The sequence below is a fragment of the Hirsutella rhossiliensis genome (genome assembly GCF_020360975.1).
Source record: "Hirsutella rhossiliensis strain HR02 chromosome Unknown scaffold00010, whole genome shotgun sequence".
NCBI classification, from domain to species: domain Eukaryota; kingdom Fungi; phylum Ascomycota; class Sordariomycetes; order Hypocreales; family Ophiocordycipitaceae; genus Hirsutella; species Hirsutella rhossiliensis.
This window is the reverse complement of record NW_025408676.1, coordinates 1,137,234-1,156,863: the sequence shown is the minus strand read 5'-3', so window position 1 is coordinate 1,156,863 and position 19,630 is coordinate 1,137,234. Positions and strand designations below refer to the sequence as shown.

The 19,630-nt window shown below is 59.0% G+C and overlaps 8 protein-coding genes across 8 annotated transcripts; 2 read left to right on the top strand and 6 right to left on the bottom strand.

Annotated features, from left to right (window-relative positions):
- Positions 1–139: 139 nt before the first annotated feature.
- Positions 140–877, top strand: HRG_08479 (uncharacterized protein; the record flags this gene model as incomplete). Its single annotated transcript, XM_044866950.1, has 1 exon — positions 140–877. The coding sequence occupies one exon, from the start codon at positions 140–142 to the stop codon at positions 875–877; it is 738 nt and encodes a 245-aa protein (XP_044717837.1).
- A 624-nt stretch (positions 878–1,501) lies between these two features.
- On the bottom strand, positions 1,502–3,354 carry HRG_08478 (major facilitator superfamily domain-containing protein; the record flags this gene model as incomplete). The annotated part of the gene is made up of 5 exons (XM_044866949.1): positions 1,502–1,887; positions 1,941–2,647; positions 2,695–2,863; positions 2,941–3,236; positions 3,305–3,354. The coding sequence occupies 5 exons, from the start codon at positions 3,352–3,354 to the stop codon at positions 1,502–1,504; spliced, it is 1,608 nt and encodes a 535-aa protein (XP_044717836.1).
- A 2,268-nt stretch (positions 3,355–5,622) lies between these two features.
- On the bottom strand, positions 5,623–7,497 carry HRG_08477 (thiF family domain-containing protein; the record flags this gene model as incomplete). Its single annotated transcript, XM_044866948.1, has 5 exons — positions 5,623–5,978; positions 6,051–6,354; positions 6,413–6,985; positions 7,077–7,246; positions 7,308–7,497. The coding sequence occupies 5 exons, from the start codon at positions 7,495–7,497 to the stop codon at positions 5,623–5,625; spliced, it is 1,593 nt and encodes a 530-aa protein (XP_044717835.1).
- A 717-nt stretch (positions 7,498–8,214) lies between these two features.
- HRG_08476 (uncharacterized protein) lies at positions 8,215–8,820 on the top strand (the record flags this gene model as incomplete). Its single annotated transcript, XM_044866947.1, has 1 exon — positions 8,215–8,820. One exon carries the CDS (start codon positions 8,215–8,217, stop codon positions 8,818–8,820), a length of 606 nt encoding a protein of 201 aa, XP_044717834.1.
- Positions 8,821–9,165: 345 nt separating this feature from the next.
- HRG_08475 (GDA1/CD39 (nucleoside phosphatase) family domain-containing protein) lies at positions 9,166–11,313 on the bottom strand (the record flags this gene model as incomplete). Its single annotated transcript, XM_044866946.1, has 3 exons — positions 9,166–9,828; positions 9,874–11,232; positions 11,311–11,313. The coding sequence occupies 3 exons, from the start codon at positions 11,311–11,313 to the stop codon at positions 9,166–9,168; spliced, it is 2,025 nt and encodes a 674-aa protein (XP_044717833.1).
- Positions 11,314–13,118: 1,805 nt separating this feature from the next.
- On the bottom strand, positions 13,119–14,314 carry HRG_08474 (zinc-RING finger domain-containing protein; the record flags this gene model as incomplete). Its single annotated transcript, XM_044866945.1, has 5 exons — positions 13,119–13,168; positions 13,237–13,329; positions 13,405–13,767; positions 13,819–14,180; positions 14,238–14,314. The coding sequence occupies 5 exons, from the start codon at positions 14,312–14,314 to the stop codon at positions 13,119–13,121; spliced, it is 945 nt and encodes a 314-aa protein (XP_044717832.1).
- A 377-nt stretch (positions 14,315–14,691) lies between these two features.
- HRG_08473 (invertase) lies at positions 14,692–16,409 on the bottom strand (the record flags this gene model as incomplete). The annotated part of the gene is made up of 2 exons (XM_044866944.1): positions 14,692–15,945; positions 16,005–16,409. 2 exons carry the CDS (start codon positions 16,407–16,409, stop codon positions 14,692–14,694), a joined length of 1,659 nt encoding a protein of 552 aa, XP_044717831.1.
- Positions 16,410–17,430: 1,021 nt separating this feature from the next.
- HRG_08472 (actin filament organization protein App1-like protein) lies at positions 17,431–18,819 on the bottom strand (the record flags this gene model as incomplete). The annotated part of the gene is made up of 5 exons (XM_044866943.1): positions 17,431–17,629; positions 17,728–17,753; positions 17,826–18,127; positions 18,189–18,363; positions 18,427–18,819. 5 exons carry the CDS (start codon positions 18,817–18,819, stop codon positions 17,431–17,433), a joined length of 1,095 nt encoding a protein of 364 aa, XP_044717830.1.
- Positions 18,820–19,630: the final 811 nt, after the last annotated feature.

The following is a 19,630-nucleotide window of genomic DNA, read 5'->3' as shown; positions in this document are numbered from 1 at the left end:
TCGAAGCCTTGATTCGGGTATTTAAGGCCTCGAAGTGTCTGCCTGGCATCCTGAAGACGTCTCCTCCTCCCGGTCTCATTTATTTCCAAAAAAACTTTGTCGCAAAAAGAAAGCAGGAGAGAAGAGGAGAAAGGCCAAGATGGTTAGCTGGGTCAAGATACTCTCCATATACGTGCTTTCGACCATGGCCCTGCTGGCGACGGTCGCTGGAACCGGTGGCCGCCGCCGCGACATGGCCTTCAACATGAGCCTCGACACGGTCCTGGACGCCCCGGGCGCGGACGGCAACTCGAGCACCCGGGCGCGGCGCTGCGCCCAGCTCGGGGCGACGCTCAACAAGACGGCCGAGCTCTTCACGCGGCAGCTGACGCGCGAGGAGTACTACGCGCGCAACTTCATGTGGATCCGGTGCCGGTCCATGGGGACCAAATGGTTCGACATGGGCGGCGCCTGGTTCGGCCGCGACGGCAAGGACCTCGAGGCCCGCTTCTGGGGCATCCCCATGGCCGAGTGGCGCTTCAACTACGTCAAGGGCAACTGGGGCGACGCCACCCTCTTCTTCAACGAGTACTTGGAGTTGTCCTTCGACAATGTCATGAAGAGGATTCGGGACCTGACCGACGTCGCCTCGGAGCGGTACAAGCGCAACCTGTACATCATCGACTGCCCCGGACAGCGCCGGGACCCCTACTTCGCGACGGAGCGCAAGGGTGTTATCTTTCCGAACCCGAAGATGGTCCAGCCCGTCGACGGCAACAGGGCCTATTACAACGCCGAGAAGATGAGCAAGCAAGTCGGGCAAGGATTTCCCAGTTGGCCCAAAAAGCACCCCAAGACGGACATGTTGAAGAATAAGAAGAAAGAAGGGACTCCGTGACGTGCACACCGATGGACCCCTGTCAATCCGTCGCAGATCCTCGTCCGACGCCGCAAAAGTGTGTAGCCCTGGCTGGGCTCGATGGCGTCGTCCATCATGCAACTCACACGGGACCTTGTTGGACAAGAGGCATAGCTCTGCAGTTGAATTGCTTTTATGTTGTCAATTGATCGAGTTTGCTGGCGCAGCGTCTCAAACACAGGCTTACATCCGCGGGCCGGGCTGGGCGACTGGGATAACTAACCGACTCATAACTACCAATCTAGCATGGCGTACTATTATGGTTCAATCTCGTGTCGCGTCACTGTGAGCTGTCTAACCTCTAACTCAAGGCAATGTCTGTATCCTGCTCCGTGGTATTCGCGGTTGCCCTCCGGCCCTCTCCTCCCCTTGCCTTGCCTTGCGCCGCTCCCCCTCGCCTCGCTAAACGATGCACAAATGAATAGATGGAAACCAGACTCTTCATGGCCATGACCATCCCAAGCAAGCTTTTGGAAAGCAAAAGATGCCACCCCTCCGTCGTCACCGAACTTGGCAATCGTCCCTCGACGCTGCCTGAAATATCAACTAGCAACCGTGACCGGCTTGCTCGTCCGTGCTGGTAATCACCTGCCTATGCCGACATTACGCGATCTGAGCAACGTCGCGCTCTCTCGTGCCCGTCTCATATGCTTCATTCGACCCGTCTGCCTGCACTGGAGCTTGTCGTTGATCCTCGAAGCCTTGCCGGCTACGTCGATATCCACCCAACGTCAAGAGGACGGCAGCTCCAGAGACCGCGGCCGCAGCAACCATTCCTTTCCGAAAAGCTTCCGAGTAAGCAAGATGAATTGCCTCCCATTGCTCGTTTGACAGGGGATACCCATCTCGCCCCAGCATGACTCTTTCGCGCTCGGTCAGGATGCCAGTCAAGTATTTCCTGGCCTCGGCGTGTACGAATATTGTCGAGGTAGATATTCCCAAGCTGCCCCCCAAAACTCGTAGCTGAGCCAAGATTCCCTGTGCGGCTGCTGTAGATGGTGTCAACACGCATGGCTACCACACCGGTGTGAAGCAGTCATACCTTGTTCGCGAGCAGGAGCCTCCACGGTGACGAGTATGGTTGCCGCTGCAGTCGAGAGCCCGAATCCGAGCCCAGAGAAGGTCAGGAATCCCAGCGCCTTTGAGTCGTCCTTGGCTCCAGAAATGGTCGTCAAAAGCCCCGAGCCGAGAGTCATGAGAGTGGCTCCAACAAGCAGAGTCTCCCAGAGAAAGTTTCTCTTACTGTTGACCTTGCCGCTAATCGCGCTTCCCAAGGCCGATGTACCCAGCATAGGCAGTAACATGATTCCCGCTACAAGGGCGCTCTTTCCACTCACTACCTGTGCCCTGAGAGGGAACGAGTATATGAGGAGCAGATAGGGGTAGCCTAGAAACAGCGTCGACGCAGCACCAGCCGCATATGCTCTGTTCCGGAAGAGACTGATGGGAAATGCCGGCGCAAATCGCTGGTCAAGTCGAGTCTCAACCACGTGCTCCCAGGTGAGTAGCGCAATCCATCCCACGACACCGGCCGCGAGAGGCGCAATGAATATGGCATTTCCCCAGACGCTCTCTGTTACCTCTCCGGCAATCTGAAATGCGTATACCACGAGGACGGAGGCTGCAATGACCAGGAATGAGCCGGCATAATCAAAGTCCTTGCCGGCGCGCCGTTGGATGGCGGGCAGTTGGTCTACCTTGGGCCACGTGCCTAGGAAAATGGATAGGGAGACGAATCCGATGGGTCCACTGGCATTGGTTAGCCTCGTCCATGGTAGTCTTGTGGAGGTACATGCTTGATCCAGAAAACCCATCGCCAGCTTCCGTAGTGCGTCAGAAGCCCCCCCAAGACGGGCCCCAGGGCCCCAGAGCCGGCAATGACCAGGCCCACGATGCTCCCGATGTACTGTCGAAGTTGATAGGGACAGACCTCGGGCAATATGATCATGGTGAGCGAGTAGAGTCCTGCATCGGCGGCATTAGCAACTTGCGACGTCAAGGCAACCCTGTTGGGCTGTTGGGGAAGGGAGGTGAGAGCAAACCAGAACCACCGATGCCCTGAAAGGCCCGGAAAGCGATCAACTGAGGTAAGTTTCGAGCGAAACCGCATGCGAGAGAGAAGGAAAAGAAGATGACGTAGGCGACAACGAAGGCATTGCGCCTCCCGATGACATCGGAGAAGCTGGCAAAGGTAACGGCGCAGCCGAGATAGGCCAGGGTGTAGGCCAAGGCAACCCAGTTGACGGAATCCACGGTGCGGAACTCGGCCCCGATTGTGTAGAGGCTGGTCGCCACAATGGTGGAATCAATCATGGACAGGAACAGGCCGAGGCAAACACTGTGTAAGCCATGGTAGAGGCACGGTCAGCCTGTCTTTTGCAAACGGGGTAGTGCAAGAAGCTTTACCCAAGACTGAGCAGCCAGAAGCGCCAGAGCGGCATCGCAGGTCCTTTCATGGCTGGACGTGTGGAGCTTTCAAAGCCAGGGGGTTGGTCGTCTTCCGGTCGAGTGCTCTGGGCCTCGGGCTTTTCCATGCTGGGCCATTCACTGCGCACAGGGCTGCGGATCGTGAGAGGGAGCGTCTTATGTACAACCGCCCAGGACAGTTGCGGCGGCGGCAGACGAGAAATCCCGCGGCAGTTGATGCCGCACGTCTCGAGGTGTGAGCGGCTCTTGCAGTCGTGCTCGGTCGTGGCAGACGGGGGGACGCAAGGCCGGAGTCCCGGAGAGAGGAAGACAAGAAGAACAGGAGGGTTGGATATAGGACGGCGAAGGTGAGGGTGAGGGACAAGGGGGCGAGGCGAAGCAGGATATGACGGGGGCGAGAGCGCAGCGCAAGGTTGGATAGGCGGGCAAGGGACAGGCAAACGGAGGTCGGGCAGCGGTAATGACGGAGCCGAGTGACTGCGTCTGTGAGAAGCGCGGATGGACCGTCGTGGTGAGTAGGTGGGGGGAGGCGGGCCTGCTCAGGGCCGATGGTGTCGTCTCGTCTCGTCGTCTTTCACAGCAGCAGCAGGGCTGCATCTGGCCCAGAGGAGCGGGTGAATGGACAAGAGGCCAAGGAGGCCGAGTACCTCCCTCCACACCACCCACACCAGCGTCTTCCAGGTACCGACGCGGGCGAGCAAGACGTCTCGAGGCAGGCAGCCTCGCTGTCGAGGTGCCGCCTGCTCCAGTTCCCTGGGCTTCCTCCTCCTGCCGCCCTCCTGCCTGACCTTGGCCCCGAGCTAGTTAGCAGTTAGCACCTACCTTGACCAAGGCAAGCGTAAGTCCAGGCTTCAGTCACCTTGTCTTGGGAGAGGCAGCAGTCGCTTAGCGGGCTGACGGCAAATTCAACGGGTCGGGCCCCCTCACCTCGGAAAGCTTTGCCTCGAGAGAGCTTATGTCCTTCGTCTCTCATGGACCACAGCAGCACTCGTCCGTCAGCCTGTCTAGCCTGCAGTGCGTTGGCGGTCCCAAGGCAGGTAGATACGACTTGGGGAGGCAATGATGAAGCAGAAGTGGAAGCGCCAGAGGTCGGCATCCCCGAGGTTGGCGTCGACACATGCACGTGTGTACCTAGTCCTGCTGCCTCTGCCTGCGCCCAACCTTATATGACATGCCGCCGCCGCCGCCGCCGCCGCCGCTGCTGTACAGTACTCGAACAGGCGCCGTTCAATTGGTGGACAGGCGGGCGGATGAGGATGCAGGGCAGCGGATGAGGAAGGGGAGAGAGCGCCATCGTCGTGGCCGGCCGAGTCTTGGTGGCCTGGGTATGGCATGTGGCCCGGCTCGGACGCACAAGGGGGGTCAGCCGGCTAAACGAGGATCCGTCCGAGTAAGAGGCACGACGAGATCCCGGAATCCCTCGCCCGAGCTTCAAGGCGCCTTTGTTTGCCGGCCCCGGCGGTAGACGACTCCCACACCCGTGTGCATTCTCCATTCTCCTCCCCAAGACTCTCGGACGAGCAGTCCTAGTCCTGGCCGCTTGGCCGAGGACCAGGGCAGCGACTGTTTGCAAACAAGCTCACGGCAGCCAGGCGAGGCACTGCATGGAAACGGGGGGCAGCGGCATGGCACAACAGGCCAGAGCCAACCCCATGCAACCTCGAGGCTGGGGTACAAAAAGTCAGTTGGAGCAGGTCAGGAGCATGTAAGTTATGTATGCACACACCGGCAAGTACGGAGATGCGTGTGCCGGCAAGCCGGTTTGCAGCTTCAGCGTCGTCAAGGTCGAGGCCAGTGAAGAAAAGGGTCATGTATTGGCATGTGTAGCACCCTCGAGCTCCAGGCTGGCCCGCGCGTGATGACATATTTTTACTGTGCTTACCCGCCTGCCTCGCCCAGAGGCTTCACCTTCCGGGCCCTTGCAACCCAGCCGAGTTTTGTGTCCATCTAGGTTGCTTGCATTGTAGAGTACAGACTCCAGACTCCCCCTTGAGCGCATGAGGCCCCGATATCCGTACCACCTTGGCAAATGACTGTGGGACTCCCTGCACATATTTCGCTCGCCAACCAGGGCCTCATTGGCTGCCAGGAACACCGACAGCAAACAAGCAGCTAGCCGAGCCGCGTGCGAGGCCATGGACGGATACTGGCAGCGCCGCAGAAATGGAGCAAAATTGGCTCTTTTTGTTGACTGCTTCTCCTCTTGCAAGAGAAGAAACGTCCCGGGTTTCCGTCGCATTTTGCAAGCACACATGCCAGAAACTCCTCTTCTCGCTTGGCCCTCCCTTGTCGCCTTCTCACAGACGGAGAACCTGGCATCGACTTTCTATACCATCCAATACACACGTATTTTCGATGGGGATGTATTGTCTAGTGATGACCTTGATCACTTCCTGTGCCACCATGCCCCCCGTCATCGCTGAGATATTGTGCAACTCCCCGCCGGCAGCTCTCGACACCTCCTCGGCCACCTGCGCAACCCTGTCGTTCTTAGCAAGGGCTGGTGCTCGCTGGGCAATGGAAGCAACAATCTCCTCCGCCGTGGCAGTCGCAACGTTTGATGTGGCAGTCAGGGCCATGTAAAGGGGCATCAGGGACCTTGGCATCTCGACACCAGGAATGGCCGCAGCTTCGTCGTTGGCAAGCTCGCTCTCTGTGGACGTCCTGCAGTCAGCCACGGCCCTCGACTGGAAGCAGCTTGCTTTTGTTGGAATCCGTCGCTTACCAATCACCTGCTCCATGCTGGGCCCCTCGACCGCGTTGACAAGCTTGATGAACCTCGCGTTCTTGCAAAAGAGCTCCACCTCGGTAAGTTCAACTTGATCTCCGCCCGTCATCGCACGCACTGTGGCAAATACTTGAAGAGCATCTCGACGAGCCTTGTCCTTGTAAAGGCACTGGAGCTTGACATAGACGTCCGATTTGGCCTTCATGTCGGGGAGAGCGCCTGCTAGGGGTAGCTCTTGGTATTTTTCGTAGAATTGCTTGACGGCTTGGGCAATGGTCCAGAAAGTGGACTGGCACTGGTCCTGGCGAGGAGAATCAGCCTCGTCCAGCAAAGATGTCCATCACTGCGCACATGCTTACCTCGGACTGGTCTCGGTGGTCGAATACTTGCCGCAATGAGCCGGGTAGAGGATGCGAGGTGACGAGCTTCATGACAGCGGCGACGGCCTCGTCGAAGTTCTCCTCGCCTCCCTCGGGGTTGTTTCTCCGCATGGCTTCTGCAATCAAGCCACGAAATGCAACCTTGTCTTCGTACGATGTGGGATTGAAATTGCCATGACTCTTCCTCCATACGGACAAATAGTGAAGCAGGATGACAACCAGCGGTAAGTGGCCGTGGTCATGGTCGTCGAGGCTGTCCATGTCCCTGGTCATGTCACTCGCAAATTCGGCCAGCTCTGGCCAAGGGTTGAGGAGTCTCAGATCAGCGTTGGCAGCCTCCTCGGGATGTGTTTCGACGACGGGGAATGTGCCAGGTAGGCGAGTGCTGAAGTATGAGTAGAAGCCCACGGAGTGGACGGCAATCAGCGGGATGTGATGTTCTCGAGCGTACGCCGTGAGGATGTCGACTTGATCCATCTTCAGGGGCAGCGTATACAGGATGATTGTGAATGCATCCGACGAGTCAAGTAGGCCTCGTAGGTGCATAGGAGACTGGCAGTTCCCGGTTAGGTACCAGCCACCAGCTTCGACGTGCGCACAGGTCGGGCATTGGGGGCGCTGAGTAGCAGTTGGGAAAACCCACGTCGGACTTGGGATGCCAGTCACCGCTGACTTCTGGGTTGAGCTCCTGCAGAAGGCGTGTGCAGCACCGTGCACGCGACTTACCCCGACAAGATTCGTCGAGGAAGAAGTTGACGCCGAGGTCGCCATCACCGACTACGGCCTCATCGGCGATGGTGAAGCGGCCGATGCCTGCACGCCCATCTTAGTTGGCGAGCCAGGATGGGACTCGTCGACGGTGCGGTAAACAAACCAGGGAGCACGAGGTTCTTGAGCGTCTCGACGCCAACCGTGCCGCAGCCAGAGTTGACGAGGAGGATGTTGGCGGACTCGAGGGCGGCCTGGCCCGAGGCTGCCCAGAGCCTCAACTGACGATCATACTTCCTCTCCTTGTCCGACGGCGCGTGGAGGGCGGGAGGTGTCTGGGCCACGGCGTCGGCCATGCTCTTCGGGTCTCGTCAGAGGGCGTGGGAGGGGTGGTGGGTCGGGCGGGTGCCAGGTGATGCGAGTAGAAGCCCTTGGTTTCCGCCTTTGCTGGGGAGCCGTACCTATGCTGAGGCCTCGGACAGTGAGGGCCGGGGCAGCTATTTGGAGGGTTGGATGAGCTGGGAGGGCAGATAACAGTGAGGAAAGGCGGGTGGTTGCAGGGCGTGCAGGTGCCTCCTCCCCCTCTCCCCCCTCCCACTCCCGACACGCGCCAGTGCCCACCTACCCGGGAGCTTCTCCAGACCACGACGGGGGGCAACCCAGCTTTTCCGTCGTTGTCGAAATAAAGATAAGAATAAAGGTTAAAGCCGTAGTATATCTGGGTATTTCCAGCCAGTGGTGAAGCCTTTCAATATTCAAAGTGTAGGAACGACCATTTCCAAGCATGTTCATCTTAACATGAACGGCTGGTTTGAAGGCTACTACCGGATACCTACTTGCTGCTCGTGGATTCTACGGGAACACTTTCGAGGATGCATATTTACCCTCCATAAAAAAATCGGCTGCGCAGTTGCTTGGTGTGAACTCACCCTTCGGGCACTCGCATTGTTTCCCCACCTCCACGGGCTGTAACCCCGCGGCCCAGCAGATATACACGTCAAGGACAGAAGCGGTGAGTTAGTTGGAGACAAGAGGTGCAAGCCTGCAGAGGGGAACCCACCACAAACAACCCAATGATGTCCCCCCTCTTCGGCATCGTCCCGGCCGGCCAGCCGCTCATCACGGAGCCGACCGCGACGCCGGCCCAGGCCTCGTTCCTCTACGCCCTGCCTGCCGCCAGGCACTTTTCCCACGTCGTCGTCTTTCTTCTCCCAGGCGTCGCCCTGCCCGACGACACCGCCGCCGCCATCTACCTCGCCACCGCCAACGACGTCGACACCGCCGCTCGCCGCGGAGAAAATCCCCCGTTTCGGTTCCTCGGCGCCATCGGCCCGGGCAAGGAGAGCGCCGTGTTCAAAGTCGGCGCCGGGGTGGACGTCGGCGCAGGCGGGCTTGTCATTGGAGTTTCCGTCGAGCCGGCCGACGCCGTCAGCAAGCGCCTGCAAGAGCTCGCCGGTAATAAGGCTCTCGCCGGCCAGCCTTCGCCGACTCAGCCCACGACCATTGTGCTTGCCCAGCGCATCATCCAGAACGCCTTCAATTTCCTCGCCAGCTTCAGTGGTTCTGCTGGCCCCGGCGGCGCCCAAGTTGTGCCTCTCAAGGCCTTTGAGGATTGGTGGCGCAAGTTCGAGTCCCGTGTCCGGTCCGACCCGAGCTTCCTCGAGAAGCAGTCGGACTGAAAAGCAGCCCCTGCCAGTCATTTCCTGCCGACCATCGACCTGACTTCTCTCGGCGTTGCTGCAGGGACTAGGTTTCTTTTGCTCTTTCCTGCCTCTCAATTACATCTTCAATTCAACTACTAGCTTCGACGAAATATCACCCGCTCATGCCTTTGAAGCATCTTCCGACTCATACGTTCCCAACCAAAGACGCCGCGTGCCCCAACACTGTAATTCACCCGATCTCTCGCCCTGCATAGTGCAATCAAGAGAGAAGCAACTCAATCACGAGGAATAAAGGCAGCCATGTCCTGACATGTCCGGCCTACTACCCCGCATCATGTCTCGCGTGACGGACTGCGGCCATCACAGGTCTTCACGCGGCGTCATCAGAGGGCTCTTCAACCGGGTCGGGCTGCCAACCCTACTGCGCCGGCCCGCGTTGAGCATTTGGAGCGTTGGAGCGAGCCTCTCACGGCTCTCGGTGCGGATTACAAGTCCGTTCCTATCCATCTCCGATGGCGGCTGAAGATCCTCCGATCGGTCAAGGTTCAGCCTGGGGGGTTGCACGACGGGGCGGGAGCCAGCCCGTGAGCTGTCGCTGCCGTCCGAATAGTCGTGATCCTCAGAGTCTACGTCTCCCAGTTCCAGGTCAGCCACGTCTGCCTCTTCCACGATGCGTTCGTACGCCGTTGAATTGCGCCCCAGGAGCTTGTTCACGAAGGAAGGGACCCCTCGGGCAGGTTTGCGTCCGGCGCCGGAACGCCGCTGCCGACGGATCATGCCCGCCAGCCGTCTTCGCCACTCCGGTCTCCTCAGCAAAAAGGCAGCCAGGAGCAGCAGTAATATCAGCGCCAAGAGACCCGACGTGGATTTGCTCGGCGCCATGACAGGCCCATCGTCGTCCGTGTCGTTGGGACTGGGCGGTAGCAGGGGTATGGAACCGGCGTGCTCGAAGTCGGACGGTGTACCCGATCCCACGTTACTCCCAAATCCTACTGGGAAAGAGGATGATTCGTTGGGAGGAATCTGACCGGCAGCATAGAGAACCATTTTGCCGAGAGTCCAGCTGACCTCGACACCTTCAATCTTGTCAACTGGCTGAAAGGGGTCGAGGAATCCTTTGCCCTTGGCCGTTCCCACTGCATCTTTGGTCGCATTGATGTCTGTACTGGGGGTGCCTTCCAAGGTGACTCGGGGAATACCTATGCCGTCATGGAGCACGTTGATTAGCCAAGAGGCCTTGAAACACGCCTCGCGTGCCGTTTGCGTTTTCCGCTCCAGCTTTTTATTTTTCTTCTTCAGATCCGCTTCGATGGCAGACCAGTCACGATTGCAAAAGTCCAGGACTGCGCGCTGATACACGGCGATATCATACACAGTGTTCTCTTTGCCGAACACGCCATGGGTGGCGTGCCAGTATTCGGAAACGCCGACAAAGTGATTGACGTCGAAATCGATGACTGGAACATGCTGGCCGTTGAGCAGACACGGATGATCTTCGCAGGGCGCGTCTTTCCGGAGGAGCGGAAATGTCTTGCGCAGGCACTCGTCAAACGCCCCGGTCCCAACCAGGACTTGTCCATGGGCTGTCTTGCTGTCAACCGCCGGCTCCCCGCTCAGCGTTGTACGCAGCCCGCGTGGCATGCATGGATCTGGAAGTTCTTGCGTCTTGTCGGAGTTGTCGTAACTGTCCTGAAGGCTTTCGATATATCGAGTGCGGGCTTTGTTGGCACCGAAGCCGAGCCAGGTAGCCGTGAACACCTTGTACTCCTCCGGTGATCCATCCAAGTGTCGCATCCGAACCAGCTTCAAGTCATTTGCGTGCTTGCTGGTCTCCGTGGTATTTGGCGCAAAGGCTATCTGCGCCGAAGCTCCGCCCATGTCAAGGAACCCGTAGGTGTGGTGACTCTTGCCGTGGGCGTGTTCGCCGGGATGGTCGAATCCGCCAAGCAGGTAGTTGGTTGCGATCCAGCCATAGAGGCCTTCCGTTTCGCCCGATATGACCTTGATGTGCGACTTGCAGTCCGGGAGATGAAACTCGGTGCTGGCCCGCAAGTAGCTGCAAATACCTCGTAGGAGCGCCGTCTGCTGCAGTCTTGGCAGGAAGCGGACACCCGCAGTGGCCATGAGGAAGATTGGCGTCTCGGGGATTTTCGCGGCAGGCACCTCGCTGATGGCCACCTTCATGAGGGACTCGAGGTGGTCGGGACCGACGGAGGCGACGTCTTCGGCAAACGTGGAGACACCGGGATGAATCTTCTCGCTCTTCTTGAGCTTCAACCTGGGCAGGCGGTGCGCCTCTGCCACGGAAGCATGCTTAATGGCCCGGGCTGGATGCTTCCACTTGTAAACGTAGACGCGAGTTCCCGAGGAACCAGCGTCGAGGATGACACCATATTGCGCTGCACCAACCACGGCCTGTAAGCGAAACTGGCGGGAGCATGAGGCACAATGATGGAATCACGCGGCCGCGACGTACAGTTCTTCCCCATGAGGGCGTATGCGCACCATGAAATGCGGCGGTGCAGCGACGATTCCAACCGCGGCGCTCGGTAGCGACGTTGGGGCGACGTTGGGAAGATTTCGTTCAGCACTGCGGGGGTGGAGCAGGTCGTGGGTATCGTCGCCGCCTTGTCGTTCTTTCGGCTAGCAATCTGCTGTGGTCCGATGCGCGTGAAGGGGTTTAGAGAGGTTTGTGTTCCCGTCGTTGCCTGCCACGGCCCTTGTGGATGGCTTCGCTCGCAATGTGTTGGTAAAACGAAGGGCGTCGACAGGGGCCACGTGGGCCGCGGGCGGTCGCAAGGCGGCGGGAAGGGACAGGAAGAAGAGCGCGAGCTCGATTGAGTCAAGAGGGCGACGAGTGCTATTGGCGACTTGAGCAATGCCGATGCATTTTGCAGCGCGAGGTTCGTTCTCTAGCCCAGCGAAAAGAGACGCGTATGTTTGTGACAAGAGCGGCGACGGCCTGCGGGCCACGAAGAACCTAGGAGGCCGTCACCCGCACACCCGCACTAACGCTAACGGGAAGTCCGGGGGCTGATCAAGCTTGCTTGAAGATCAGCATAGATACGTATGGGCCCCCGAGGATCATTGGCGAGCGTGGCCCGTATCAACAATCTGGGTCTCAGAAAAAGCATGGCCGAGGTTTCTCTTCATTGCATCTTATCTTATAGCAGAACAATCTAGTCGACTCGACCTCCCTTGGTCGTGGCCGAGAATGGACTCGCCAGGTCCGATACCAAATGATAACCGGCCCTGTTGAATTGGCCCCTCGCTTCTGGGAGGGCTGTTCGTCTGCATCGCACCTCGTATTGCGTCGGGTGGCTAAACGGCGGATTGGATCCGAGGGCCTCCCATGCTTGCCCGTGCTTGCCCGTCACCCGCCCCTGTCGCCGATATCCTTGGCCAGGTGTCTTTGCCGCCGTGTGGGGAGCCGGGTGCAGTGGCCGGGTCGCTTCCGCTGGCACGCGTTCAACAGCATGACGGTTGCTGCCCACGACTTTGGCCTGGAATCCCTGATGGATACTCTGCAAATCGCACCACCTGCGCGGCTCCGGCTGCGGCTGCTGCCTGGTCGTCTTTGACCTTCTTCTCAGCTTCTTGGCTGCCCGTTTCCCGCTGGAAATGCTGCTCCAGTATGTCGTTCGCTTGATCTGGTCCAGCAGTTGAGATGCCTTGTCCATGCACAACCTTGCGGTGTTTGCCGTCACCAGTCGCCCGGAGACGGCTTCGATTTGCCCTGACGTCATCTTGGGCATGAATTGGCCACTTGCTCCGCCCCGGGTTGCGACTGAACCCATGGTCGGCGGTATTTCTGTCTCTCGGACGACGACGAAACTCCCATCAATCGAGGGCAGCAGCGTCGGTATTTAAAAGCGTCCGCCTCCAAGGACGAGCTGAACAACCAACCGCTCGTGCTCAAAGGACGGAAGTCGCCTCTTGTCCACCGCACAAAGCCGGCAGGAAACAAGGAAAATCGACTTCAACAAAGAAAGCCATTCTTGCGTACCAAATGGTTACTTGATATGGCTAAGAAAAACCCGTTCGAGCAAACTGGACTTGCGTGACCACCTACCAACTCGGTGACAAATTCCGATGCTCTCTTCTCCCGCTAGCTTGTACGCAACAACATGAGCACTACCTGTTTCCGCCCTTCGTCTTTGACATTGAACGAAGTGAATACTCCCAGTAAACGTGTCGTGAATTTCATGCCGTCGATTACATGGCCTGCTGGAGACGACTGTCGCTCGACTGTGCACTACCAGCAATGACTACGCCCCGAACCGCCCAGCATCCCATCAGGGGCTGCTGGCTGGCTAACCTTCAATCCCGAGCTGAGGCCGAGCCCGGATAAGCCGCTGCGGCTCTGGGCGAAGCCAGGAGTCGGAGCATCGGCTGGTCTCCTGTGGCCGGTGCCAAGTGGCACAGGTGTACCCGAGTATCTTGGATGACCTCCCAGGCCAAGGTATGGCTGGGTTCGTGGCACATTGCGCTCTTCAGGCTCGACGGAAACGAAGCAGCCGGTCGCTGAATCCACATTTAGTCTACAAGTGCTCGGGATCAGGCGGCGCATCCGGTCTGACGCACATTCAGTCGCCCTACCTTGTCCAGGCCACCGTTCCTCGGAAGGCACATGGCGGAGATTCGACTTGAAGAATCCAGAGTGAACACCAGAAGCATCGAGCCTGTTGCCGTTGCCGTATGGAACAAAGGCATGTCGGTAGCTCGGCTCTTGCTGTGGATGATAACCATCGAAAGCGCCGGCCGTGCGCTGCGACTGCGGCTCGGCAAGGAGAGTCGAGTCGACGGCGTCGGATGCGGCTCGTTGGATCTGACCCATCTCGGCCTTCCTCTTGGCCTTGTCGTAGAGCTCCTGTGTCTGCAGGAGCTTGCGACTCTTATCCCTGTACGCCTGCGCCAACTCTTCGTTCTTGCGTCGCATGCCGTCGTGCTCAGCCGCCGAGGCTGCGTCAAGTCAGCAAAGGACGGAGCAGGGCGCTGCCAGCGGAAACAAACAATCGAGCTTCTGCCGCAGACGCTCCAACTCGATATTGGCGTCCTTGGCTGTCTGGTCGAGTCGGAGTTTCAGATTTGAGTATTTCTCCGCCAAAGTCTTGCAGAGATATTGTTGGTAGGAGATTTGTTGTGTCGTCTGGTAGGCCCAGAAGCTGAGAGCGCGGCCGGCGCACTCCATGATGACGTTGGGGCTGAGGCCGCTGAGAATACTCGTCTTGTAGTCCTCGCTTGGGTTGAGGTTGGCAAAGACAGCATCGTCGGGCTTTGCGAGCTGCGAGTTGCACGCCGGGCATGCGGCACCCCTGGGGTTCTCTTGCGTGGACAGGCCAAGTCGGCGGACGCATTCGAGGCAAAAGATGTGACTGGGGAAATACTTTAGCGTCGACAGGCAAGCCAACCCCGATAGTCAACACACCTACCTGCAGGTGGTGACGAGAGCCCGATCCCCGAGTTCCTTTTTGCATTTGAGGTTATTGCAGGTCAGGGCGTGCTCCATGGCTGGCGGTTGAAAAGACGGGCCGGTGTTGAGGCTGGAGTATGCCGGAGCGTGCGTCCACTTTGAATTGCGACTCACGACAACGACGAACAAATCGATTGTATCACCCGCCTCACTCGCCTGACCATCAGGTTTATGCGCGTATCGAGGCACCTCGGAGACGCTGCGTCACAGTCTGAATGTAGGAACAACGGGCAGCAAAGCACCGCCCAGTCCCTCCACGTTCTGGTTGATCGTTCCTCGCACCTACCTCAACCCATGGCCAAGTAGGTACCTTCCTAGCTGGCAGGTGCCTTGAAAACCTGCATGTTACTGAAAAGGCAGACTCATGACTTTACGAGATGCACAAGGAACCATGGAGAGGAGCGTCTGTCTTTTCATTGAATGCCTATCATCTGCTGCACCTCGTGCGCTCCCGCATCTTTCGGGGACCGATAACCATCGACCAGGGCATCATTGATGCTCTCCTCCTCGACCCATCCGCTTCGAAGAGCGTTGACGCGGACACTGACGCGCGCTCCCTCGGGCAGGTCCGACGTGGCAAGCACCAGTTCTGTCAAAGGCTGCTTCGAAAAGAAGATGGTCGTGGCGCTATCGATTCCTCGGTCCAGGAAAACCTCGATGATGGAACGGTCAAAGACGCCGCTCAAGCTCCACGAATCCCCCGACCGCGGGCTGTCGACCGAGAACCTGTCCGTGAAGAAGACATTGTCAAAGCCACGAGTGCGACTTCGGTCAAGGAAGAAGGACTCGGCGCCGAGAAGGAACCCCCCGCTGAAGCTCTCTCGCGTCCGGGGGCTCACAAAGGTGAAGTTTATGGACGCCCTGGCCGGCAGCGCGCCTTCAGGCAAGCCAGTGACGTGTGCCTCCCAGTACAGGGCGTTGGATGGTACGTGGGCAAAGTCAACGGTGAGAGCGTCGTTCGCGAGGTCTTCGCTGGATGCGAGCTCGTCTCCCATGACAGGTCTCAGGTCGTAGGGCTCAAAGACGAGCTTCCACCCCACACGCGCAGTTTTGGTCAGATATGTACGACGGGGGAGGCCCATTACGCTTCTCCAGCCTTCTCGGTCGGTGGGGACGTCCTGGGCATACTGCCAGTTGGACGCCCAGGCGATGAAGACGGGGTCCTCGTCGGCGACATCGTAGAAGAACTGGCCCGCATAGTTGTCCTTGCCAAAGTCGATGAATCTCGTGGCCGAATCGACGGCTCGGAAATGGGTTCCGTCAAAAGTGCCCGGGTAGTACTGGGTCACAGATCCGCCCAACGGGGCCCCGGGGTTGACGGAGACGACCAGGAGCCACATGTCGTCTTGCCTGGCGCCGTCTTCATCCACATACGGCACCTGGACCAGGTTGGGGCACTCCCACTGCAGGCCGAGGAGCCCGCGGTGGGAGAAGTTGCTGACGGGCGTCCAGTCAATGAGGTTTGAAGAGATGAAGATGCCGACAGCAAATTCGACGGGATAGGCGAGGGCCATGACCCAGTGTCCTTGGTACGATATGACCTTGGGGTCACGGAACTGGGACGAGTTGCCCGGGATGACAGGGTTGCCCTCATAGGGAGTGAAGGTGTATCCGCCATCGCGAGAGTACGCAATGGCCTGAGACTGGCTGTCGGGAGCGGCCAGTGTCTAGCAGGCAGTGGTCAGCAACCTCGGCGGTTCCTGTCGGGGGCTCGTCCGCCACTCACGTATATCGCCACGACGCCATTGTCCTGGTCCGGAAAGAAGCCCGAGGTGTTGTTGCAATCCACGACCGAGCTTCCCGAGAAGACAAAGACGTCTTGGCGCGGGGGGAACAAGGCGATGGGCTGGTTGACCCAGTGGTACAGATCGCGCGAGGTTGCATGGCCCCAGTGCTGGTTCCCGGCAACGAGCTCGGTCGGGTTGTACTGGTAGTAGAGGTGCCATGTGCCGCGGCCGTCGCGGAACAGGCCGTTGGGGTCGTTGAGGAAGTTCTGCGGCGCCGAGAAGTGAACCTGGGGCCGATACTGCCCGCCGTAGTCGTCGCCGAGTGGGAGGTGCACGTCCACCGCGAGGCAGAGGTGCGCCGCGAGACCGAAGGCGACGGCCACAGCCAGCGCCGAGCGTGCCATTGTGAGTGATTTGCCTCGAAAGCGGGTCCAGAGTCGAAAATGCGCTGTTCCCTCCCGGTGCTTTACGCTTCATTCGTGCTGTGAAGCCGACGCAAGGAACAAGACAAGGGCGGCGCGCAGTCGCCTATATCCTCGCGCGCCTCCCGCCTCTCTCCTTCCGAGAGGGACTCGTTGCGCCCCACGATGACCTCGTCATTCGTCCGCTGCCGGACCGACAGAGCGGCCCTGTCTCCAGCAAGCGTGTTTGGATCATCATGCCAGCCATCAGCGAATAGCATTCCTCGCGCGGCCCGTTGGCATCCCCCTCCTTTCACCGTTAAGAAGTTATCCCACGGCACGGACTGGACCCCTGCCCCCTTGGACGAGATTCATGACTGCTAATATTACCCCCACCTTTCGGCACAACCACGCAGAAGCAAGGCGCTAGAGGTAAGCAAACAAAGCCGGTGGCTTCTAGTCCTCTTCGGGGAGGTTCACGGTCGCTACTTACAGAGGCTCTGTGGAAAATGAGTTGTGCAGCGTCTCAATAATTAAACATTGGCTCCTCGGCGCCTTTCTCAATCAATTCTTAGCACCTCGGCTGCTAATTCTTCTCAGTCCCGTAAAATGGGTCGCGTTTCTTCAGCCGAAATCCTCTGCACCCTCGGACCGCTGCCGTCGTCACATTGCACGGCAGGCACTTGCGTCTGGCCCGGCTGGGGTATCCAGAGAAAAGCGGAGGGAGAAATGGATGGCCTCGTGGCAATTGCCCAAGTACGGGCGTCGCACAAATCATGGGGAAGCCTGATCTTGACATTCCCCCGCAACCAGGACCAACAGCAGATCCGCTAACAACCCCAATGCGGTCCGTGACGCGACAACACTCGACTCTAAAAGTAAAGGACAAGAACGAGAGCCTGTTACTGCAAGTGCCTTTTGCGCGACTAAAAAGAGCTGTTTCGATCGTGATTCGAATCCGATGCGAGGACAGAGAAAAGGGGCCGAGACTTTCGCCTTGACTTGTCTCGGACGACGCTTTCCCTCACCATCTGTCTATGGCGGCCTTGATAATCTCGCTACACTCGCGCGGATCCTCGAAGACATGCCAGGCCTCCCTGGGCACATCTTCAAAGGCCCGCTCAAACCGCTCCGGGTCGTTCTTCTCCTCGATGCCAACGGCTGCGACGTCGGTGGCTTTGCGGATGAGTATCAGCTTGATCCAGCCAGGTACTGTTCGATAGCTATACTTGCGAGTCAGAATCATGTTTCTCTCCATGGACAAAGGGGAGGGGGAATGCTTGGCTCCGAGCTGGAGACACAAAATGAGGCGACTGCTTACATCTCGCCGTACGCTTCGGGATCCGACTGCGTGGAGTCACCAATGACAATCATTCTCCTTCTCGGCAGCCACGAGTTGATTTTCGTCATCCGATCCACCTTGTACTCCTCCGTGTCCAGGGTCAGGGCCGAGAGCAGGCCGGCCACGGTTTTCCAACTCGAGTCCCTCAGTATCAGCGTGCCCGGAGGGTAGAATTGCCTGCGAAACTGTTTGAGGAACGGGTAGAGGTTGTACGGAGACGCAGACAGGTAGAACCAGGCCGTGTCCTCGGGCAGGAAGGATCGCATCTCGGCGTAGAGCTCGGGCATGCCGGGGATCGGGCTGGGAGGGTTGACAAACGATTCGCGAAGGATGCCCACCGGGTCACTCGTCAGGGTTACTTTGATGGTGTCGTCGACATCTGGCTTCGGGTCAGTTGATGCCCCTACACCATTGGCTTGGCGAACAAGGAAAAGACGCACCGGATATGACGCCCCAGCCGTCTGGTCCCGCGTAATACGTCTGCATGTGTGGTATGGCGCCGTCGCCGCCGCCCACCTTGGCCTCGGTCCTGACGAGAGAGCCGTTGACGCTACTCGGAACTCTCAGCAGATTTGAGGACAAGCCGTTGGCGTCTGTCGGGCCGAGCTTGAGAAGCTGCCCCTGGTGGAGGGCTGGTATCGTCCTGGCTGGACAAAGATCCCAGAGAAACGGCAGGACCCTCTCCTCGACAGTCCTGCGTTCCTCTGCGTCGTCGGTCAGGCCCGTGACTCTGGCAACGCCGGTGACCACGTCGACGAGCCTGCCCTTGTCATCGCGCTCGAAGACAGCGGCGACGAACTCGGCACGCCAAGGGGCGCCGGGGGCGGACTGGAATGCCGTGTTGTCCAGGAGCCACACAATGTCGTCCTTGGTGGCAGGCCTGCTAAAGGGGTTGAGCTTGCCTAGCCAGCTCCAGAGACCGCTCACGCTCCAGCAGCGGCGTGCTTGGGGCTCGGGGGACTCTCTGGGGCTCGGCAGGGTGGACTCGATCTCGTGGAAATGCTTCTCTCTCCGGGTGCGCCGCTGCATCGTGCCGGCTTGGGATGAAGGACTGAAGGCGCTGTTGTCCATGTTGAGAGACGAGCCGACGGCGTGAACAGCTGGGTCGGCGCTCTCCTCTCTATACGGCTTTGGATGGCAAGGAGAGGGCTGTCAGATGTCCACTCAAGGCTGTCCTTTTCACCTCGAGGACAGGGAGGGCTCGTGCCTGCGGCGACTACCACGACGGCGGAAAAGAAGTGGCAGCCGGGGGGGGGGGGGCGAGGTCGAGTCTCATGTGGCTGGCTGCCTGTCAAGCCTTCGGCAGGCGCAGAGGCTGTGTGCAGCTCGCAGCCTGGCAGTTGGTCCTCATGGGTTGCAGGGTCGAAAGGAGAGCCCGTGACCGTGGCTGTCGGTGTGGTGTGACTGCATGACGATGACCTCGCGGCGGGGGACGCAGAGGTCACCATGTACTGAGATGAAGAGGGCCAGCTGATGGCGCGGCGCATAGCCTATGCTGTCCAGTCACTGGGCTGCCTATGATGTTAGCACCGACTTGCAGGCGCGCAGGCACGAATACGCGGAAGCAGGGTCAAGTACCGGTTGGACGCCATGTGAGATTTTGGGGCCAAAGAGGCGCCAGGCCACGACAAGGCAGCATGGATGCGCCCGTCTCGCAGACGCAGCCGAGGAGTTTTCCATGTTGGCGATTCGAACAGCCATCTCTCGACGCAAGGCCTCTTGGAGCGCGGCACTTGGACTGCGGCGCGCAGGCAACGGGGACGGCCCGTCACAAGACAAGGAGTGCGTGGGCAATATGGATCGGTCACCTGCAGCGATCTGCGTCATCTTTTTTGCTCCGCGAGACTTTAGCCGCCATGCCACCGCGTTTGTCCATTTTGGT